This window comes from Cucurbita pepo, chromosome 17 (assembly GCF_057944985.1).
Source record: "Cucurbita pepo subsp. pepo isolate OVF chromosome 17, ASM5794498v1, whole genome shotgun sequence".
In the NCBI taxonomy this organism is placed as follows: domain Eukaryota; kingdom Viridiplantae; phylum Streptophyta; class Magnoliopsida; order Cucurbitales; family Cucurbitaceae; genus Cucurbita; species Cucurbita pepo.
The window spans coordinates 10,734,012-10,755,698 of NC_141814.1; the positions used below are offsets into that span (position 1 = coordinate 10,734,012).

The 21,687-nt window shown below is 36.5% G+C and overlaps 4 protein-coding genes and 1 long non-coding RNA gene across 9 annotated transcripts; 3 read left to right on the forward strand and 2 right to left on the reverse strand.

Annotated features, from left to right (window-relative positions):
- Positions 1–224: 224 nt before the first annotated feature.
- On the reverse strand, positions 225–2,877 carry LOC111778173 (uncharacterized). Its single transcript, XR_015413222.1, has 2 exons — positions 2,502–2,877; positions 225–1,591 (listed from the first exon to the last, which is right to left on the reverse strand). It is a non-coding gene; the product is annotated as an uncharacterized LOC111778173 (long non-coding RNA).
- A 1,301-nt stretch (positions 2,878–4,178) lies between these two features.
- On the reverse strand, positions 4,179–6,194 carry LOC111779405 (deSI-like protein At4g17486). Its single transcript, XM_023659576.2, has 3 exons — positions 5,844–6,194; positions 4,973–5,260; positions 4,179–4,734 (listed from the first exon to the last, which is right to left on the reverse strand). The coding sequence occupies exons 1-3, from the start codon at positions 5,977–5,979 to the stop codon at positions 4,481–4,483; spliced, it is 678 nt and encodes a 225-aa protein (XP_023515344.2). The 5' UTR covers positions 5,980–6,194; the 3' UTR covers positions 4,179–4,480.
- A 1,224-nt stretch (positions 6,195–7,418) lies between these two features.
- Positions 7,419–9,361, forward strand: LOC111779404 (uncharacterized protein At2g39795, mitochondrial). Its single transcript, XM_023659575.2, has 3 exons — positions 7,419–7,766; positions 8,551–8,858; positions 9,045–9,361. Exons 1-3 carry the CDS (start codon positions 7,518–7,520, stop codon positions 9,205–9,207), a joined length of 720 nt encoding a protein of 239 aa, XP_023515343.2. The 5' UTR covers positions 7,419–7,517; the 3' UTR covers positions 9,208–9,361.
- Positions 9,362–11,287: 1,926 nt separating this feature from the next.
- LOC111778681 (small ribosomal subunit protein eS12) lies at positions 11,288–13,281 on the forward strand. Of its 2 annotated transcripts, XM_023658646.2 has the most exons (5): positions 11,318–11,425; positions 11,669–11,722; positions 12,235–12,523; positions 12,907–12,972; positions 13,070–13,281. In XM_023658646.2, exons 2-5 carry the CDS (start codon positions 11,715–11,717, stop codon positions 13,127–13,129), a joined length of 423 nt encoding a protein of 140 aa, XP_023514414.1. In that variant the 5' UTR covers positions 11,318–11,425; positions 11,669–11,714; the 3' UTR covers positions 13,130–13,281. The 2 variants fall into 2 exon arrangements, with proteins under 2 accessions (XP_086975033.1, XP_023514414.1); XM_087118907.1 differs by lacking the exon at positions 11,669–11,722 and having other exon boundaries at positions 11,288–11,425.
- A 970-nt stretch (positions 13,282–14,251) lies between these two features.
- On the forward strand, positions 14,252–20,377 carry LOC111778683 (sister chromatid cohesion protein PDS5 homolog D). Of its 4 annotated transcripts, XM_087119280.1 has the most exons (15): positions 14,255–14,472; positions 15,039–15,242; positions 15,321–15,502; positions 15,639–15,765; positions 15,843–16,022; positions 16,875–16,925; positions 17,045–17,738; positions 17,814–18,151; positions 18,242–18,346; positions 18,480–18,553; positions 19,077–19,128; positions 19,302–19,367; positions 19,467–19,510; positions 19,650–19,721; positions 19,814–20,377. In XM_087119280.1, exons 1-15 carry the CDS (start codon positions 14,371–14,373, stop codon positions 20,034–20,036), a joined length of 2,514 nt encoding a protein of 837 aa, XP_086975406.1. In that variant the 5' UTR covers positions 14,255–14,370; the 3' UTR covers positions 20,037–20,377. The 4 variants fall into 4 exon arrangements, with proteins under 4 accessions (XP_086975405.1, XP_086975406.1, XP_086975404.1 ...); XM_087119279.1 differs by having other exon boundaries at positions 14,252–14,472; positions 17,045–18,151; positions 19,645–19,721; XM_087119278.1 differs by having other exon boundaries at positions 14,257–14,472; positions 17,045–18,151.
- Positions 20,378–21,687: the final 1,310 nt, after the last annotated feature.

The following is a 21,687-nucleotide window of genomic DNA, read 5'->3' on the forward strand; positions in this document are numbered from 1 at the left end:
TGCGCGGCAAGCCCATGCAAACGGTTTAGTTAAGATATGCCAAATTCCACCAAGTATACAAATGGAACCTAACCGAGCTAAACGTAAATACTAAATTACTATAATGTGTAAATAAGCGAGAATCCAACTATTTTAACTTTTGAGTAACTTTTGAGATCTAAACTCAAATGTCATACCAGCAATGAACTCAATTAATAACTTTAATTTTCAAATGGGCCATAATCTGTTCACAGAATCAAGATTATATATTGATAGAGATTCACATACATACATGTGTAGATAGAGATTATGTTGCACATCTCTGGAACACATGGATCAATTTGAGGAATAGATAGATAAATAAACGGCAATTTCATTTAATAAGAGAACAATCATCCTGAATGGATATTGTTAAGAACATATTAAAAAACTACACTTTGTTGGTGATTTAGATAAGAGGGAAAAAATGAAATGGGAAATCCACAAGTTAGGAACTTGGAAAGGAAGTGCAAACGGGATGATTCAGATGCAAAAAGCAGAAAAATATGGGAACAAGTAGATAATGTAAAAGAAGTTTGGATTGCTCAATGATTTGGAGGTTTTAAGTAAAAGTATGAACTTTTACGACTCACCAGGTAAAAGCCCCCCCTTTATGCATGCCTAGTATATAGTTCCAATAGAACTTAAAAGCAAGAGACCAACTTGATTCTTTTTCTTACTTGGTAGTGATGATTCAGTGCTTGGCATCAGTGTGTATGCACTTCACAGCAGATTCCGACACTGGACCCTTTCATAATGGAACAAAGAAAAACATCAGATCTGCAGAATGGCCAAGAAAAAATTTAGTGTTCAGATTTGAAAGCAATATTTGCAGTCTTTGTCCTAAAAAGTATAGGCACCATCAGATCAAGCAGTTTCAAGTGGTAAGATGCATCAAAGAAAGGACAATAAAATAACATTTCATACCACTTTTCTGAAATGTAGGAAGATAAAAGTCATGTGCTTGTTAATAATGCCATCTTAATGATTTCTGAGGTCCTGGCCAATTTGATATTATATTATACAGCAAAATCCAAACATAACCCGTAGCCCCACCGTCCTTTATCTTGATGGGAAAAGGTAAAAAGAGTCGGAAGGACAAATGTAGCGGCTCAAGCCCACCGCTAACAAATATTGTCTTCTTTGGGCTTTCCCTTTTGGACTTTTAAAATGCGTCTGCTAGGGAGAGGTTTCCACATCCTTATAAAGGTGTTCATCCTTCTCCCCAACCGATGTGGGATCTCACAATCTACTCGGACTCAGTATCCTCGCTGCACGTCGCCCATTGTCTGAATCTGATACCACTTGTAACAGCCCAAGCCCACTGCTACTAGATATTGTCCTCTTTTGGGCTTCCCCTTTCGGGTTTTCCCTTAAGGCTTTTAAAACGTGTCTGCCAGGAAAAGATTTCCACATCCTTATAAAGAGTGTTTCATTCTCCTCTCCAACTGATATGGGATCTCACAATAAACTCGGTAAACTCGGGTCTTCATTATGACAGTTAAAAGTAACTTTACTTTATTTAGAATCATCCAAAGAACGGACCTCAGCCTTTCCTTCAACTGAACCACACCTAAAAGAAAAAAGAAAGGAAGCTCAAGTTCAGTAGTACATAATGCAAGTCTACGATTCCTGGTAGCACATTTTCTGATCTTGTCTCCTCAACGAGTTGTTGGATAGCTACTTAGGACACTGTACATCAGTCTGGCATAGCAATTAGTTCTTCCATCCAATTACTTGAAGCAAACAGAATGAAAATTTTGAATAATCAAAGGAGAAGAATGTTGAAAAGCAAACAGAGAATAGAACAGGAAATTATGTCAAGGTTAGGCACAATAATAATGCATCAATAACAAAAAAACTCAATGAGCTGGAAAGGTAGCCACACATCTAGTCTGCTATTCTAAAGGAAGCTCTTATCTTATTTGCAATTGATAAGAATAATAATTAGATCAACAAGCATGGGTGGATGTGGGGGATAGTGCGGGGAAGTTGATAAAGATCAGTATCCATTTACATATTGCTTAAATGATTCATAATATCATAACTGTAACTTCAAATTTATAGCAGATCACTAATATGTGATCTCTTCCCTAACCATACCATAGGACACGGAAACAAATGAAAGCTCATACTCAAAGTGAACAATAAGAATTGCTGAGAGTGTAACCAAAATCCCACGTTAGCTAGATATGGAGAATATCATAGATATATAAATGATAGACAATATCTCCATCGGTACCAGGTTTTTTTGGGTGATTCTAAAAACAAAATCATGAAAATTTATACTCAAAGTGATAGATATTATGTTACTGTAAAGATGTTTCATCAGTTCATTGTCCTTGATAATTGATATACTTATTAACTAATTGAGATATGTTCAATCAAAATGTTCTTAAATGTATACTCATGGTAATTTCATTCTCATTGATAAGGGAATAGCATCGAAGGCATTCACATAATATCATCAGAAAAGAACTCACACTCTAAATTAGCAGATATAGTATACAGAAGTTAACGATCATCATCCATGCCAAACAAGCCGAAAGCTACGGCCCATTCCAATTGAAATCAAGCTTTCGTACAGTCGAGACAGAATGAGCAGAAACAACGGTTACGTCTCAAAAACATTTGAACATGAACTTCTCAAAAAACCATGAGCAGAAACAACGATAGCAAGATTCAGAAAAATGAATTTACCAACTCCTTCCATTTTGTATGGATTAAAGAACAATCGAGACAGAATGAGTAGCAGATAAAGAAGGAGAAGGCATCAGTGCCAATCGCGAAAGGGAGTGAAGAGAAATGTGGCGGGGTGATCATCGGCAGAATTCCGCAGAGAACGAAACAAAAAATTTAGCCGCTATGATCAAGTGTCTGCGAAACAAGGCCATCGATTGTGGGCTTAGAAGCGGCCCATATGAACCACATGGGCCCAATATTGGATCCACGTTTTTTAAAGAAAATTACGAAAAACACCTTAAACTAATCATTTGCAAAATCTAATTATAGTCGTTAACAAAATTAAATTCATTTTGTATGTTAACCTATATTAATAATTTAATAATATACCAAATTTTGTTAACATTTAGATTTTTCAATACAATAAAAAAGAAAAAAATGGTTTATTAAGCTTATAAATATTACTTTTATATATAAGTTTATTATTAATTTGTCTACGAATTCAAATATATTTTTAAAAAATCATAAATACATTTATTTTATAAGTAAAAATAATTTGATATTTTTATGAGCAAAATATTTAAATATTATGGACCACAGCAAATATTTAGCTTTGAAGTAGTGGGAGGAGATTAGGACTCTAAACTCGTGCCGGTTGAAGAATGAGCCGGCGACTCATAGACAGTAGCTTGGTTAAGGGAATCCACCGGAGCGTAGCGAAAGCGAGTCTTGATGGGGGCAATTGTCACTGCTTATGGACCCGAACCTAGGTGATATTTCATGATCAGGATGAAGCTTGAGTGAAACTAAGTGGAGGTCCGAACCGACTGCTTTTGAAGAATCAGCGGATGAGTTTTGGTTAGGGGTGAAATGGTAGTAATTCTTGTAAATTTGGAATTTTACTATTTTTGTCCTTGTAAATAAAAATACTTTAATTTATTATTTTTATTAATTGAATTCACGTGGGAATCTTTAGTTTATTATAATAGGATGTTCATTTTTTAATATGAATTATTTAAGAGGAGTTGGAGGATTGAAATTAAGATTTTAAATGAAAAGAAATAAATAAATAAGTATAAATAAAAATTTAAGATCCATAATAAAACTTTTAATGATTTATGGATCAATTTATTTTTTTAATAATAAAAAGCAGATAAATTTTTTTAGGGATCAGACCCAAAATTTAATCCAAACTCTTTTTCTATATTTTTTTTCTGGCATTCAAATTATTTTAAGAAAAGTGACGTCTTAACAAACACTGGGTTTTCTCAAAAGCAAAAGGTCTCAATTATTTTGTTCAGAAGGTAAGTAATAATTATCACTATAATATATATATATAGATTGATATAATTATAAAAATCATTAAAAAACAATAAATAAAAGAAAAAGAAAATTCCAACTCTCAATCATCTTAGGTTAGTGTGCTCATGATTTTCTAATCACTTTGACATGAAGATTGTGATTACTTATACTTCAAGTAACAAAAAATCTACACTTTGTTCAGATTATGAGAATATGAATTGGGATTTGAAGTTCACAATAATATCAACTTTTACAACTTGGAATTGTTCCTTTGGAGTATTCAAAATGATGGATGCAAAAAGAAAGAGAAAGAGGGGGAAAAAGAACAAGAGGGGAAAAAAGAACATTTCAAGGGAATCCAAAGCATGCAAGTGAATGCTTCTGATTGAGAGTGATATTCCAAGATCACAACGGAGAAGACAAAGGAAAAGATAAGAACGGTGACTGTTTTATAGCTAGGAGCTGTGATGTCCATATATCAGGAAGATGAAGAATGAGAAAACAATGGAGAAGATGGAGGAGGAGCTTGTCTTGTTCGGCTTCTTCCTCGACGAAACGTCGAGGAAGGAGAAGAAGTTGCAGAAGAAGAGGGATTAGAATTGGGAGTTTTGGTGGATTGACTTGTTAAATCCTTCTTTGTTTCCATGGTTACAACTTTGTCTTCAATTCTGTGGTGGTGTCTGATTCTGGTGGAATTGAAGGTCACTGGTAGAACACAATTGCAAAGAAAGCCTGAAAAAGAAGAGAAAAAACAGCACACATTGATCCAAAATGGTGTAGCACAGAATCAAGCAAGCTCACAAGAAATTTAACCAGAACCAACAAGATCAGAACTCCAGATTCACAAGCAAAACAAAAAAAAGAATCCAAATGCTAATCTGGTTGTGTTCTAGCCCTTTAAATGAACTTCCAATCAAATTCTAGTTCTAGCAAGCCACAGATGGATAAAAAGAAACAGGTGTTTTCTTACCAATTCTAGCAAGGCGATTAACCCAATTTGGGATGGAATTTTCTGTGAGTTTAACACAAGCGTCGTTGCAAAAATGGTTGCAGTTTTTGGTGATTAGATTATAAGCATTTCCTTTGTAGATTTGAGCAAGTTCCTCCATTAATGCTCTCACCTCTGATGGTTTCATATCTGTTTTGCCTATCAAAACTGACTTCCTAAATCTAAATCCATGGCATTGCTTCGGCACTCCTTCAAAAATTCCTGTTGTTGAGTACTCGTGAGCTCCAAATGCGTATTCCACACCGTGAACTGCAATTCAAAAACATCAAATCGAGTTCAGCAAATATAGCTGAAAGATCTTGAGCGTATGAACTTCACCGGCACCGAAATCGTATACAATAACGAAAACGACCTGGTTCAAACGGAAAGCTGGAAATAAAAGAGAAATCAGAAACGAGGTTTCCACTTGTCGGAAAATTTACTCGTCTGTCGAATGGGAAAATGTTCGAAGTTCGATGTAGTTAGCAGCCTAATTGACAGAAAATGCAAAATCGAGAACAGAAATACCATAAATGAGCCGATGTAAAAAGAAAAAGAAGAAGAAATGTTGGAATAATCAGAACAATTTTTCTACACTGATGCATCTCTCGGGTCACACAGCACACATTTCAATAAAATTATCTAATCTTTCACACTCTCCGATTCATTCTCCCTCAGAGCACAAAACATGGAAAAAGGAGTATCGCATCGCATCGCATCAACGAATTAGCAAGATCACAAGAAACGGCAAAGCATCATAAGAGCTTCAGCTAAGAGAAAACAGAAAGACAAAAACTCACGAAACGCCTTCGAAAACGAAGATCAAACGTAAGCCATTACAGCCATTACTGACCTTGAACTCCTGAATGGAAAACACCAAGGCCAAACCAGTAAGCGTAGCCATTAATCGCGGTCAGATCGTACACATTGAGGTACACCGGCACGGATCCTCCGGTTTGTTTCCGGACTGGTTTCTTAAGCAACAACATTCTTCAGACTTCAATTCATCGCAAAGAACAAAAAAACTCGCAAAAAATGGAGAAGGAAAAACACAGAGTATATCCTGAAGAGATGGAGGAAATTTTGAAATTCAAAATCTGTGGAGAAGAATGGTAACTCTAATTTCTTAGTTTCAATTCTAACGGGCGTCACCGGCGGCGACTCATTGTTGAGTACCTTAGATATGATCTGGACCGTGGTTGATTCTAGTTTTGTAAGGGTATATCATCGACCTTAGTTTGGAGCTTAAATTACAGTGATGCCACTGAAGGCTTTTCAGTTTTACTTCGTTTAAATAATAATTTATTTTAGCTCGAGAATTTTAATTAGTAATAAACACTAATAATTACAGAATTTTAACAATTTAATGTGTAACAGCTTAATTTTATAAGTTATTGTCGTGAAAAAATTCAATATTTATTTAATCCTTTTAACTTAAAAACAAATTTACTTTTCTTTTAATGGTCTATAATAATTTTAAATTTTAAAAGATACATTTTTATTTATTTTGTTATTTGCATTTAAATTTTCATATAATAATGTCAATGTGAATAATAAAAGCGGCGTGACATGTACACTTTTTTTTCTAATATTTAATATCTAAATAATTTAATATGTTAAAAATATTTGGATAAGACCAATAATTTGTAATACGAGTGACTTAGTTGGATTTTCGTTATTAAAAAAAAAAATTGTTGGGCTGTCTAGTCGATGAGGTGGAAAATTATTTTTATATTCACTTTTTTTTTTCTTCATTTTATTTATTCATTTTTGTGAAGATTATTCTGATGGTACCAGACTAATTTATGGAACGATCATGAGTTTATAATCAAATAATACTACCACCCAAATAATACTGCCTCACTAGTGTGAGGTCTTTTGGGGAAGCCCAAAGCAAAGTCTATTGCTCAAAGTGGACAATATCATACCATTGTAGAGAGTCGTGTTCATCTAACATGATATCAGAGTCATGTCCTAAACTTAGTCGTACCAATAGATCAGTAAATCCTTAAATGTCGAACAAAGGACTCCAAAATAAAAGAAGTCGAGCTCGATTAAGGAGCGATTAAGGCCATGCCCTAAACTTAGTCGTGCCAATAGATTGGTAAATTCTTAAATGTCGAACAAAGAACTCCAAAAGAAAAGGAGTCGAGCCTCGATTAAGGGGAGGTCGAATAAAGGACTAAAAAAAAAATGAGTCGAGCCTTGATTAAGGGGGAGGATTATGCCATAAACTTAGTCGTGCCAATAGATTGGTAAATTCTTAAATGTCGAACAAAGGACAATGAGTCAAGTGTCGATTAAGGGAGGACGTACTTTGTTGGAGGCCACGCCAATAATATTGGTGTGGAATTGTGATATCAAACAGACACAATTGTCGGATAAATTTGTAATTTTATATTTTATTTATTTATCTATTGTTATTTCTTAATTTAGTAGCGGAGGACTGTGGGTGTGCTTAAACCCTAAACCCCAACGAAGATCAATCTCCTCTTCGTCTTCCCCTCGATTCAAATTCATCACATCAATGGCGCGAGTGATTCGACCATTGAGAAAATGCCTTCAGTTTTCCTCTTCTTCTTCTTCTCACAAGGCTCTCATGTCGCAGGCGCACCGACTAAATCCCATTCCATTTCCTCCTGAAAACCCCTGCGTTCTCTTCAAGACACTGCGCCATTACATATCCGAGATGCGTAGATCTGCGTTCGAAGGCAGCATTCTCAGACTTCTCCGTAACGAAATCCGATATGAACTCGAACGGCATCCTCCCGATCAGGTTGGCTTCTCTATTATTCTCTCTGCCGCGAGTTGAAATATGAAATATGAGAAGTTCTAGACGAAGTTAATTTAGTGCCTAGTGGATTATCGTAGTTCCTCAATTTTTGTATTGTAGCTCTGTAGTTAGTTTGGAAGAGTTCTTGATGTTAATACTTGCATGTATGGATGGGTTCTGCCTTCGAAGTAACAGAAGCTTTATGAGTGTCCCCAAATTAACTGGACGCGAAAATTTCACGAACGTTCAGAAAATTGAGCATCGCCGTTGTTTAGTGGGCTGTTCTTCCGAGGTTCAGCTCTTCTGTAGTAAAAAATTTCGATTGAATAATTTCGTCCTCCATGCTTTCCTTGAACTACTAACATCTCCGTAGGAGTGTTGTACTTTTAATTGGTTAGGTGATGTGGGATCAATCTCATTTTTCAGCCACTAACAATGCAAGTAAATTGTGGGTATTTGGAATTGGAATTTGCATTCAGATATTCTTGTTTCGATGCTTCATTCGCAAAGGCTAAATCACCATTAAACCTTAGCGGATTGGTTATGGTAAATTTAATCGCATATTATATTCAAATACTCTTCAATTGTCAGCTAGAAATTGGTACAAGGCCCCATAAGCAGATATTAGTGTTAATTGGAGAGAAAATAACATTATAAGTCCTGATACTACGTTGAATCACCACTGAAACATTAAACAGAATACTCAAGCTGTTGGTTTACATTAAATAGCTTTAATTGGTTTTGATTGTTTTCCAGTTTCGATTTTGAGATCTCTTCTCATTTTCAGCCTGTTACAAAATTTGGCGCCTTTACAATTGATGAAAGGCCAGGCGAGCAGTGGATCAGATTGGAAAGAGAGTATGGGGAGAATGAGAATATAAAGATTGAAGTGACCATGTTTGATCACGCTAGGACGCCTCCTGGGGAAGATGTGCTTCTTCACATTACCATTATTGTGAATATAACCAAAAGAGATAGCAGTGAAGTTTTGGAGATTATGTGTTCAGCTTGGCCAAATGATCTAGAGATTGACAGGCTTTTGACACGCCGAGGTGAAAAGATGCCAGCTCAACCCTATGCTGGACCAGAATTCAAGTATGATTTACAACGCCCTTAAATATTTTTTGTACTCTGATTCTAAGTATGATGAACAGTACTAGCAAATAATTATGTGCATATGATGTCGGTGACAATCTTCAGCTTATTGTTCTTATTTAAACCTTGCCTCAATTATTAAATTGATGTTTCTTCCAGCTTCCTGAGAATTAATTTCGTGCACAGGGAATTGGATGATGACTTGCAAAACTCACTCTATGACTATCTGGAAGCAAGGGGGGTGGACGATCAGCTAGCTGTTTTCTTGCATAAATATATGAAGAACAAGGATAAAACCGAATTCATTAGGTGGATGGAAACCGTAAAAGCATTCATTGAAGTTAATTGAAATTGATTCTGCAGTATTTTCAGATGAGAAATAGTTGTTTGCTGTTGGCGCTACCGATATCTATTTCTGGTATGTAATATTGACCCTTTTGTATTAGACTATCCAATATATGAAGTATTTTATACAAAATTAAAGAGGATGATTGTCTTCATAACAAGATTCCAGCTTCTGTTCCTGTCTACTCTCCGAGAATACATTATTATGTGACTTGTATCTTCTAGGTCTGAACTTTCCTAGTGGGTTAATCGACTGTAAAGTATAAAAGGTATGAAATCAAGAAAATGGCTTGTCGACAATCTTATGCCACATTAAACCTACTTGATTTCAGTAGAGATGATCTGTTGGGTCTTCCCTTTTCATTGTTTCACAGTTTTTTTTTCATGCGTATTAGTTTTATCGTCTGTGTCGAACATGAAACAAGATTTGAATTATTGACCATTAATATTATCAAGAGTTTGCACTTTTTTTTTTTACTAGAAGGGAAAGTCTAAAGAGACAATATCTTTGGTGGACTTGGGTTGTTACAAATGGCATCTAAGCTAGACATCGAACAGTGTGGTAACGAGGACATTAGACCCCGATGGGAGTGGATCGTGAGATCCTACATTGATTGGAGAGGAGAACGAAACATTCCTTATAAGAGTCTGGAAACCTCCCTCTTAAGAGTGGAAATCTCTTCCTGTAGACGCGTTTTAAAACTTTGAATGAAGTTCAGAAGGGAAAATTCAATATTGCTTTAAAATTGTGAAGGAAAGTCCTCCAAAAACAAAAAAAAAAAAAAAAAAAAACAAACAAAAAAAAGTTTAATATTGGCTCGGAGTGGGCTTAAAAAAAAAGAAAAAAAAAAGTAAACAACCGGAGAAGGTAAACTTTTGTTTTATCTTCTTACAGTTACAGCCTCAGAGACAAACCTAAACAGTCTAGCTGATGCAGTTCATATTAATAATGTTTTGGATCGAACCACGAGTCTCTATTTGGTGACAGCGCCATGTCGCCATCAAACCTTGCTGCTCCCCTGCCTGATGGCAGTACTGGTGAGGCCCCCGACAGATAATTCTCCAGCGATGCCCATTGGCCAGCTGCCACTTGCTTGTAAAAGAGGCTGCATGTCCCAGACATCTAAGCTCAAATGGACGAAAGGTGTTATAACCAAATAATACTATCTCCATTATTACGAGGCATTTTGGAAAATCTCAAATCAAAAGCTATGAGAGCTTATGCTCAAGGTAGACAATATCATATCATTGTGGAGAGTCGTGTTCATCTAACAAAAGGAACCAATAATCGGTGCATACGTAGAAAGCTTGTGATTTACTGAAGCCCGGCAGAGCAAGAGCACACGCTCGATTTATACCCAACTTGTAAGGTGTTTTAGCGACTTTTCTGTCTCGCCTGTCAGCATTTTGGTGGCTATCCATTGAAACTTGTTGCAGCAATGGAAGTTCATCTGCTAATGAGTTAATTCCAGTGGTTTCTGGCTCAGGTTTTGCAGAAAGATTCATGGGTTATAGAACTTTGGGGGAGTATATACTTCCTTTTTAGATGACAAACTTACTTATTTTGAAATTATTACGGAAACGAAAATGCATAAAATGGTATGAAAATTTTAGAATAAATTACTTTTATTGAGCTTTAAAATATCACAACGTGCAGAATGCAACTTATTATGAAACTATTACGGACTTAACTATTGAATTAGGTTTAGACCGACCGATGTTTAGAGCTCGACAGAAAATGAACCGTTTGATAGATCCTCAACCCTAAATTTATTATTCTTCTTTTTATCTATTTGTTAAACTAAATCTCGAACTTTTTAATTATTTATTTAGGATTTACAATTTATTTAATTAGTACTATTTATATATATATATAGATATATATATTTAGGGTAAATGCTTTTTTTCTATATTTTTATTTGTAATCAATTAAATTTTAATTTAGGATTTTTTTTCCCTATATTTTTATTAAAAGAATATTAGATTTAGAATTTAGGATTTATGGGCCGAATTTTTAGGTTGTAAAGAGCTCAAAGAAGAAACAAATCAAAATATTGAACCCAATACTGACGGCCCATCTTCTTTCTATATCTACGAAGCCCAATAAACGAGCCCATTTATATGACACCAGAGGACTTTCATAAACCCCTAATTTTCTCTTCAAATTCCCTCCTCTTCTCAGTCATTGTGCCGCCGCCGCCGTCGTCATCTCTCAATCTCTGGTAATCCTCTCTCTCTCTCTCCGGCGAGCAATTGTTGTTCTTCTCACCCATGGCCATTGTTATCTCTTCCCTTTTGTCCACAATTACTCAGATCGGCCCATATTTGACTATCAGAACCGAAAGGCCCCCTCCCCCATTAGAGCGAATAGATTAGTGGATTACCCTACAAGTATTTGATTTCTTTTCAGATTGTTGGTTCTTGGTTTCATTTTAATTGGTTTGTCTGTTTATTTTGTTTTACAGTTTCTTTGCTACAGGAAGGAGAACTAACTTCTAATTGAGAAGAAAAATGTCAGCGTGAGTAGAAACTTGTTTGTAACAATTGCTATTTTCCCTATCAATTGCCATTTATTTTTGTGTTATATCTAGTCGCTTCGTTTTCAATGTCTTGGATATAGACAATGCTTTCTTTCATAAGAAGTGAAATCTGCTACTTGCAATCAACTAGTTGAGCGCTTGCTATACTAGGGTATGATTTAGAAAGACGTTTATTCATGGAGTCTCGATTGGTGAAGGCGATTAAACTGTAAATCTTGATGACTTGAGATGCTTATTAATACGTCTTGGTCTTGGGTCGTACGAATTATGTAACTTTGAACTTCTGTATGTGATTTATACGTTGCTCAGTAGTATTAGTTCGTTAAGGTTAATGGTTCCTCATATGTCACTTGTCTAGTAGTGAACTATTATTGAAGCTTCTTCATTTGTTAACGAATATTTGCTGCAACGGGTTTATAATAGCCTTAAGCTGTTTTAGCAGTATGCCATAGAGGAATATTGAAACCCTTTTAACTTGTTTTTATTTACAGTGATGAAGGTGCAGTTGTGGTTGAGGCTCCCGCCCCAGCTCTAGGTGAGCCGATGGACATTGAGACTGCTTTGCAGCTTGTTCTTAGAAAGTCATTGGCTCATGGTGGGCTTGTTCGTGGCCTACACGAGAGTGCTAAAGCTATTGAGAAGCATGCTGCTCAGCTCTGTGTCTTGGGAGAAGACTGCAATCAGCCAGATTATATCAAACTAGTCAAAGCACTTTGTGCCGAGCACAACGTCAACTTGATGACAGTTCCTAGCGCAAAGACCCTTGGCGAGTGGGCTGGTGTAAGTGTTGTTTAATCTTGTTTAGACATATTTCTTAACTTTCCATCTAGATAAAATAGTTTACCTTCTCGTGTTTTCTTTATCACTGACACCATTATGTACTATGCTATACTCAATCCACCAAGATTGCAAGATTGAACCTATTACCTATCAATATTTAGCTTCACGTTTACATGTTCTAGATTATATTAGGATTTACCCATAAATCTTTATGCTAAAGTAAGAGAGATTTCTTTGATTCCTACCTAAAGTGACCTGCTAACACCACCTTGATAACTTTGGTTTTGCATTCTACTGTTTGAGTCTTCCTAAAATTAGTAGCAGTAGTTTCCCATATGAGTTCAGCACAAGTAATTTTCTTTTTCATATTTTGTCTTATGAAGCTATGCAAGATTGATTCTGAAGGAAAGGCAAGGAAAGTTGTCGGTTGCTCTTGTGTGGTAGTTAAGGTACATCTGTTTGCTCATTCACTTCTCGAGCGAATATTCTGTTCGTTACCTTATAAAACACTATTGTTTACTTGGAATTTGAATGTGTTATTCCCAGGACTTTGGTGAGGATCACGAGGCACTTCACATTGTTCAGAAGCATGTGAGTTCAAATTGATTATCAAAATGGTCTGCCGAGACAACAGTTGTTGGTCTCACTTAGAAAGTTTTTGATCGGTAGTTATGTTTAGATTTGGCGCACTGTTTTGTTTCTTAACACCCTATAATGTCTTCTTCTTTGTTTATCAATTGGAAAGACTGGTTTTTATCCTCCGAGTCCATTGATGTGGAGCTCATAATCATTCCGGCAAACAGAACAATTTGTTCATCAAGAGGCTCCTTGCCAAGGAAAATCTGGAATTGATATTCATCATCTTTTTATGCTGAATTGATACTTAAATTAGAGTTATAAAATGACAATCATCCTCGTTTGAAGCTTGCTGAAAGAAAATGATCTGTTATTTGCTGTTTAAAGTCATTCTTCCAAGATTAATCTACAGCATGAAATGTTGTTGATAGTCAAAAGATGAACTTGGGGTTTGTATATTTCATACGAAACTCTCCATGATCTCGAAACTTATGTCAGGTCGATCTTAAAGGTGATTGTCAGAAAATAAATGCATATGTGAATAATGTGACTGTAATTATTATCCATAATTTTGCTGTACTGTTTTTTCCAGGTAAAAAATTGGTTGGTAATTATGTTCTGAATAGAACAAAGATTAACTTACAAAAACACAATAAGTTAAGTTTAAGATAAACAATCATGCCAATTTGTAGTAAGCAATATTTTCAGGAGACAAAATGACAAACAAATGATGTCATATCATATTAATTATATTAATGAAGCCAATGCATATTATAGGCATGAAGTTTTCAAGGACAATACAACAAACAAACCCATTTTGGTTAAATGGGAACACATGAATTTGGATTCAGAGCAATTTTGGTAAAGAACATGCTTCAAATTCAAAAGCAATATCAGTATTTGATTCTCAAGAAGACAATAAATGAACATTATGACTGTTGAAATAATTATAAAAAAAAATTAAATTCTTAAATAACTCAGTTCATAAGTTGAATGTGGTCACACTCGCATTGAACCAGTGCTAAGTAATCAGCGCCAAAAACGAAGCCAAAAGGCGCCAAGGGAAAAAGAGAACGAACAAGAAACGAGGGAAAAGAATTGAACTTTATCGGATTTGAAGCCCAAAGAATGAACCAAAATTGATTCCAAGCGACAAATCCGAAACTACCCATTATTCTTCAACTCCCTATTTGCATGCTCCAAACACCTTTGAAGAAGACGTAGCTGTGGTTTCTATGACTCATTTCGACGACTGAATTGAAATTTTGGATATGAGCTCGTCTGAGAAAGAGCTCGAGGAGCAGCTTAAGGAGGTCGGGACTGAGCTCCTAAACCCCCCTTCTTCCACTGATGCGCTACTCAAAGCTCTCGATGTAAGGATGCGATTCTACTCTCTTCTCTTTTACACTGCTCATTTCGCCTCTTGTTATGCATAATTTACATGAATTTCAAATGGGTTTTTATGGGTTTCACTTGAGAAACTTCCTGTTCTTATCTCTTCATGCCTCGATATGAATTGGGGGTTCGAAAGATTACGCCTCTTTCCCTAACGCTTTTCGAAGATTTTAAGGTTTTCTGCAATTTACATTAGCTTACCAAGAAAATATTGAGTCAATACTTCAGTAGGACTCGTAGAGAAATAGGGGAAATTCTTGCAAGGTAATTGCCCCATCAGGCCTTCGTGATAGAACACTGCTCATTGTTCATCTGCCTGCCACCAAATTCTTTGCTACTTTTTACATGAAGGGTAAGTTTATTATGATTTTTGGGTTCCAGCCAACTAAAAACATGTTCTAAACCTGAAATGGGTGTTAGGGGAAGCGTTTAATTAGAGTTCATTCCAAAAGTTTTCCTCTAGGAGTTTCGTTTGGGATATGCGTTCTGTTCCCCCACGAGGTAGTTAGTCTGATTATGTAACTTCTGTCCCAATTTTGTTCAGAAAGCTGAGTGTCTATTAACAAATGTGGAGCAATCGCCAACGAAATCTATGCGTGATGCACTCCTGCCCTTGATGAAAGCGTTAGTTTCCGATAAGCTTATGAAGCACTCAGACGAGGATGTCAAGGTTACCGTAACATCCTGCATTACCGAAATAACAAGAATTACAGCGCCAGATGCCCCTTACGATGATGAGAAAATGAAGGTAAGTTTGAAGCTGCTCATTCTTGACAAGCAGTTCTGGTGGATTTTTTAGTTATTTCTTCGATTTCCACTGGTGCAGGTTACTTTTCAGTTGACTTTAGAAGCTTTTAGAAAGTTGTCACATATGTCGGGTCGTTGTTATACAAAGGCTTTATCCATTCTTGACGCTGTTGCAAAGGTCCGTTCGTGCTTAGTGATGCTGGATCTGGAGTGTGACAGTTTGATTCTCGAGATGATCCAGAGTTTTCTAAAGATCATTAGGTAGTTCATAAAATTTTCTTTTCGTGCTATTTTAACTTCGATTTGGAGAGATTTCTCCGATCTTGATGTTATGTTTCTAATATTCTAAATTTTATTTTGTTCGTCTAATCTTGATTTATTTTCTCCAAATTCTAAGGTCCAACCATCCACCTGCTGTTTTTTCAGCCATGGAAGCAATTATGACTAATGTGTTAGATGAGAGTGAAGAAATCTCATCGGATCTTCTCAGGCCTATTTTAGTTAGTGTCCGAAAGGAAAATCAGGTATCTCCCGTGTTTCTTATTCCTAACTTTATTTCTTTTATATTATCCTCGATTAATTGGTTCGCCTGTTATTATAGGAAGCAGGTTCTATTTCGTGGAAATTAGGAGAAAAGGTTATGTCCAACTGTGCTACTAAGCTTCAGCCTTATCTTATGGGTGCAATTCAGTCTCTCGGTGCTTCGTTGGATGACTATGCTCCTATAGTTGTTTCTATATGCCAAAATGGAACGGTTAACATTGATGCTGGGAATCATTTGGTGAGTTCTACCGACTAATACTGAAAGATGTTTGAATTGGTACTGTTGAGAACGTTTATATATAGATGAATTGCCTCATAAAGTTAATACGTGTGAGATCTCACATCGGTTGGGGACGAAAACGAAGCATTCTTTATAAGGATGTGGAAACCCCTCCCGATTAGATGCGTTTTAAAAACCTTGAGGGGTAGTCCAAAAGGGAAAGCCTAAAGAAGACAATATCTACTAGCGGTGGGTTTGGGCTGTTATAAATGGTATCAAAGCCAGACATTGGGCGATGTGCCAACAAAGAGGTTGAGCCCTGAATGAGGGTGAACACGAGGTGGTGTGCTAGCAAGGATGCTGGGCCTTGAAGGGGGTGGATTGGGGGGTCACACATCGATTGGAGAAGGGGACGAATGCCAGCGAGGACGTTGGCCTCGAAGGGGGGTGGACTGTGAGATCCCATATCGATTGGGGAGAAGAACAAAACATTCTTTATAAGGGTGTGGAAACCTCTCCTTAGTAGACACATTTTAAAAACCTTGTGGGGAAGCTCGAAAGGGAAAGCCCGAAGAGGACAATATCTCCTAGCGGTGGGCTTGGGTCATTACAACGTTTGCTTAAGAATATATAGTTACTCGACACAGTCTTGTGCTCATGGGCATCAAGCTCCAAGAATAAATGCCTCGGTTATTTTGTTAGAAGAGCCACATAAGCAACCCAATGTCTTAACCTAAATATATGTATAGAGCCGAACCTCATTCCTCTTTAGTCTTCGTATTATCTTTGAAACTAACTAAACTTCATGTCAGATCTTGATGAGATGATCCTTTTTGAAACTGCTTTTATGACATTTTATGAATGATTCAGGAAAATGGAAAGAGCGGAGAGAAGACGATGAATTCAAACGAGCCAACGCCGGTATGTGTTTTTTTCTATATGTTATCGAATCTCCTCTGAATCCCACACCCTAAAAAAAATTGACATTAGCGGCTTCTGGAGTGCAATATCATAAACTAATATATACTCGTGCCAAATAGGTGACGGAGAGGCATACACCAAATGCAAGTATTGAAGAGAATCCTCAAACCGATGCTGCTTCAGAATCATTGATATCCAATGGTATAGATGCAGCCAAGAATGACAACATAATCAAGGCGTCCTCGAGAAAATCACGAAAACAGAGTAAGCAATCAAAAACGACAGAAACTGAAAAACCTGACAGTTTAGACTCTGTACCAAAGAAACGAGGCAGGAAACCGAACTCCTTAATGAATCCAGATGAAGGCTACGATCATTATTGGATTGGAAAAGGACGGGAAAAGTTCAGGCTATCCAATCGCAGGAAGTCTAATGTCGAAGAAACTAATTTTTCTCCTGTAAGACGAAAAGTAAGAAAGGTTTCTTTGCCAACAGAGGTAGAAAAAGAGTCTTCACATGCTGAAGAGAAACGTACACGATCTGAAAACGAAGCGGATAATGAGAACATGAAAAAGGAAGAAAAAGCTCAGGCGAGTTCGAGGAAATCTAAAGTTGGTAAGGCTCGGAAGGATAAAGGAACTAAAGTTTCTTCCATAAGCCGAGGTGAAAAGGCTTCTTTGTTGACGAAGGTGGACGAGGAGTCCTCTGCACATGCTGAAGAGAAACATATACAATCGGAGGACGAAATGGTGAACGAGAACATGAAAAAGACAGAAAAAAAAGCTCAGGCGAGTTCGAGGAAATCTAAAGTTGGTAAGTCTAGGAAGAAAAAAGTACCTAAATTTGCTTCTGTAAGCCCAAGACTCGAGACGGCTTCTTTGTCAACAGAGGTAGAAAAGGAGTCTTCCACACACGCTGAAGAGAAATGTATACAATGTGAAGATGAAGTGGTAAACGAGACCATGAAAACGATGGAAGAAAAGGCTCCGGCAAGGTCAAGGAAATCTAAAGTCGTTGAATCCGAGAAGGATAAAACAACCCTCGATCCTGGATGTGTTGTTTCAGAAGATACTTCCGATTACAAGGAAAAACGATCAGTGCATTTGGTTATGAAGTTGAGAGCGAAGAGCACCGATGGTGATGAATCAGCAGACCGAAAGGGTGTTATCGTGAAATCTCCGGATACTAATATGGATAGAAATGTTCATAAATCATCAACCTGTGAGGTACCACGAAAATTTCTTCGCTATTTGTCGTCTTTATTCTTCTGGTGCACCTTTTTATGGCATCTCGACATGTTCTTATCCACTTAATAGGTGAAGGATTCGAGATCTGCCAAGTTAAATGGCGATGATTACTCGGAAGAAACGGTTTCTTCCCAGGAAAAAGCTACAAGGAAGCATGCCATTGTGGAAAATGAGGTAAGGATTTCGTAGTTTCACTTTGTCTTGTAAATTGAAAGCACCTCATACTTCGATGATTCGAGATTAAGATATTTTTTTCAAATTTATTCTTGTGATGTCTGCTAACTCGTATTATCGACGTTCGTTTCAGGTAATAGACATATTAAGTGCTGGAGAGGAACTGGTTGGTCGGAGAATAAAGGTTTGGTGGCCCCTGGACCAGAAGTGAGTAACCCTTTATTTATTTTTTCCCGACGAAGTTGTTTATGACTTGCTCCGTTAAAGTTACCGAATCGTTGAGCTTTTAATACCAACTTCGAAATGAAATGCTGTGGACACCATAGTTGTGCTTTATGCTTTTTAGTGCTTTCTCTAGGTGAGAGTAGAGTCACGAGGGTGCACGGTCTAAAATAGTGAATCCGTGACATGTTGCAAAATATCTCCCATATATATCTCTACCAGATCTTTACGAAATATCTACCATATATATATCTAACCACAAGAACCAAGGAAAGTTGTAACCTCGAGGCCTCGGGCTATCTGGTGCTTGTTTCTTGCCTACCCTGAACGTGTCATAGGGTATATATTTCGGCATTCAGCCGATAAGAGACGCGTAAATAGTCGGGATGTCATATTGGAGGAGGATGAAACTAATTGGGTGGAGAATTAGCAACGGCGATACCTTGCACAACGTCTGCTAAAACCCGACATTTACGAACTTAAAACTCCTTATTTCTTTGTTTTGCAGGTTTTATGAAGGCATTATTCAAAGTTTTGACCCTGTTAAGAGAAAGCACAAGGCAAGATAACCTTATCCTTCCCTCAACCATTTTATAACCAGTTCATATTATGAACAGCTTCACTTCATATATAACCACACCTTTGGTTTCGGGTTTCGGGTTTCGGGTTTACCTTTCTTGTCTTCGACTGTTTCATTTTTCTGTAGTTTCTGAATCTTTTTTATTTTTCATAGGTGTCGTATGATGACGGTGACGAAGAACTATTAAACCTCAAAAAGCAAAAATATGAGCTAATTGGAGTAGGTGTCTCACTTTGAACTATTTTAGCATATTTCCATGAGTTTTTTGTTGCCATTTAAATTTGATTTCTCGTACGTTTCAATGTTATACTGATGCAGGATGAGGAGACGGGTGTCCCGAAATCCGAAGCTTCGTCGGATATGTAAGCTTCGTTCTTATTTAATCATAATTCGCTATAGAAATTTGTTCGTTTTAGCATCTGGAATCAACATGACCTGAAAGTTAACTAGTCGTTCGGTTTCTATATTGTTGTGATTGAGTTTTGTTTTGATTTAGCGTAGACCTCGAAAGAGGAAAGGGAAAATCAAGTCGGAATCGAACAAGAACGAAAAGACCGGTTTTCCAGCCAAAAGGTTGCTACTTGCTTGCTTGTCATTTGTTTACTTGTTTCATTTCACACTCTTATTTGGCCTCCAAGTTCTATCAAATTTTCATGGAATTATAGGGGTAGACCCAGGAAGAAACCTCAAGTTGAATCAGCAAAGCCGACCGAGAAAGCTGCCGATACTTCCATGCTCAAGAAACCTGTTATTACCGATGAATCAATGGACGATTCTGGGAGCATCGACAATGGTTCGAAAGGAAATGATAAAAAGCTTATAGACCTGATAGAAAACAATAGACTAAGGATTAGCTTAAAGTCGAAGCTGAATGCAGGCCGGGATTAACGCCCCGGAAACAAAGCAGAACCTCTGGATTAAGAATTTAGCAGTATTAGAGGTACGAGTGGTCGTCAGCATACTGTCGTTTTGGGCGTTAGGAAAGACCATAGATCAGCTTAGTTCCTTTGTTTGTGTCATTAGAAGTAGAAAAGAAAAACAGTCTTTGATCTAACCAGTCTTGTAAACAGTACAGCAGCCATCATATATAAACACCTCCATGCCTAAATCAGTTGCAGAATGATAGCAAAAGCAGACAGTTTTGTGTCAAAGCTTGACCTTCCTGACATGTGCAGATAATGTAAGTTATGATATTTGATATACTGAATCGGGTTCGTTTTTGTACCGAATTTTGGAGCTGTAAGTTCGACGACGTCTTAAAGCTTCGTTTTTTTAACGAACCCGGAACAATAGTTCTTCCTTTCTTGCTGAGAATGGTAAGAATTATTGAGAAAGTTAGGTTAGAAGAATGGATATTGAACATGTAAATTGTTTTAATTAGTTTCTATGGTACTAAACACTAAAAAAGTAAAAAGTGAATTTAAATTATTAATCTTTTGCTTAATTTCTTAGCTTACTATAACTTTAGATGGAATGTATAATCCTAAAAAATATAATTATTTTGTAATTTTCAAAAAAGAAGAAGAAAAATATTATAGGAGTAATGTTTGTGTGTGAGTTACGTTAAGAATATTATTTACTAATCATTCATGATTAAGTGTGATTAATAATATCTTTTTTGAAAAAGCATGTGCAATAAATTTTTATATTAGTATACTCTCGGCCTTCTTGAAAAGCATTTTTTACACTATTTTGATTTGAAATCATCGTTAGCTATGCAGTCGAGGCGTGAGCCAGTGGTGAGTTGTGGGACTATAGAGGTTAAAATAGAATTGAATCCTCATTTTGACTCGAAAAAGTAAGACTCTAGTAGTTAATCAGAACAAATAATAAAAGAATCTACAGAAAATTGGAAAGGTGCACTCTGCTAACTTGCTCGCAGCACCTTTGACGAAGAAATGGTTGATGATAGACAAAAAGAGGGGTAAACTCCATAGCCTAGCTTGGATGTTATCTGGGAGTTTAGACAATGAAATTGTGAAACTGAGAAGGTAGGGAAGAAAAGACATGCATACTAAAGATTATTAAAAACAGCACTCATTTCAATCGGAAATCCACGTCGGATGGCGGTGAAACGAAAAAGGCAATTGAAGCTCTAGGTCCTTTTGTGATAGTCTTCATGAATAATCATCGTCAGGAATCAAATTAGCGCTAGCGAATTAAGTCACAAGCTTATACAGAGACAGAATTCAATTGTTTGTTACATTTGAGCCGTTTTAACGTTGCTATGTTTTTTATATAATGTTTTTATTTTAGTAAAATAAAAACAAAATTGATGTATTTTCTTTTAGTATAATTTTAACATGATGGGTGGGAATTTCAACATTTTTTCTTTCAAAAAGAACCTATGATAAGTCACAATCACCACAAATCATTATTCACTTTCTCATACTTTTCATGGCAACAGAGCTTTTAATTATTAATACATCGAATAATTAAAATAAATAAAAAAAAAAAAAAAAAAACTAAAATTTTGTCATAAAAAAGGGCCCCTTTACTTTCCACCTACAAAAGAAGACTCATAACAGAGGCTCTCCTT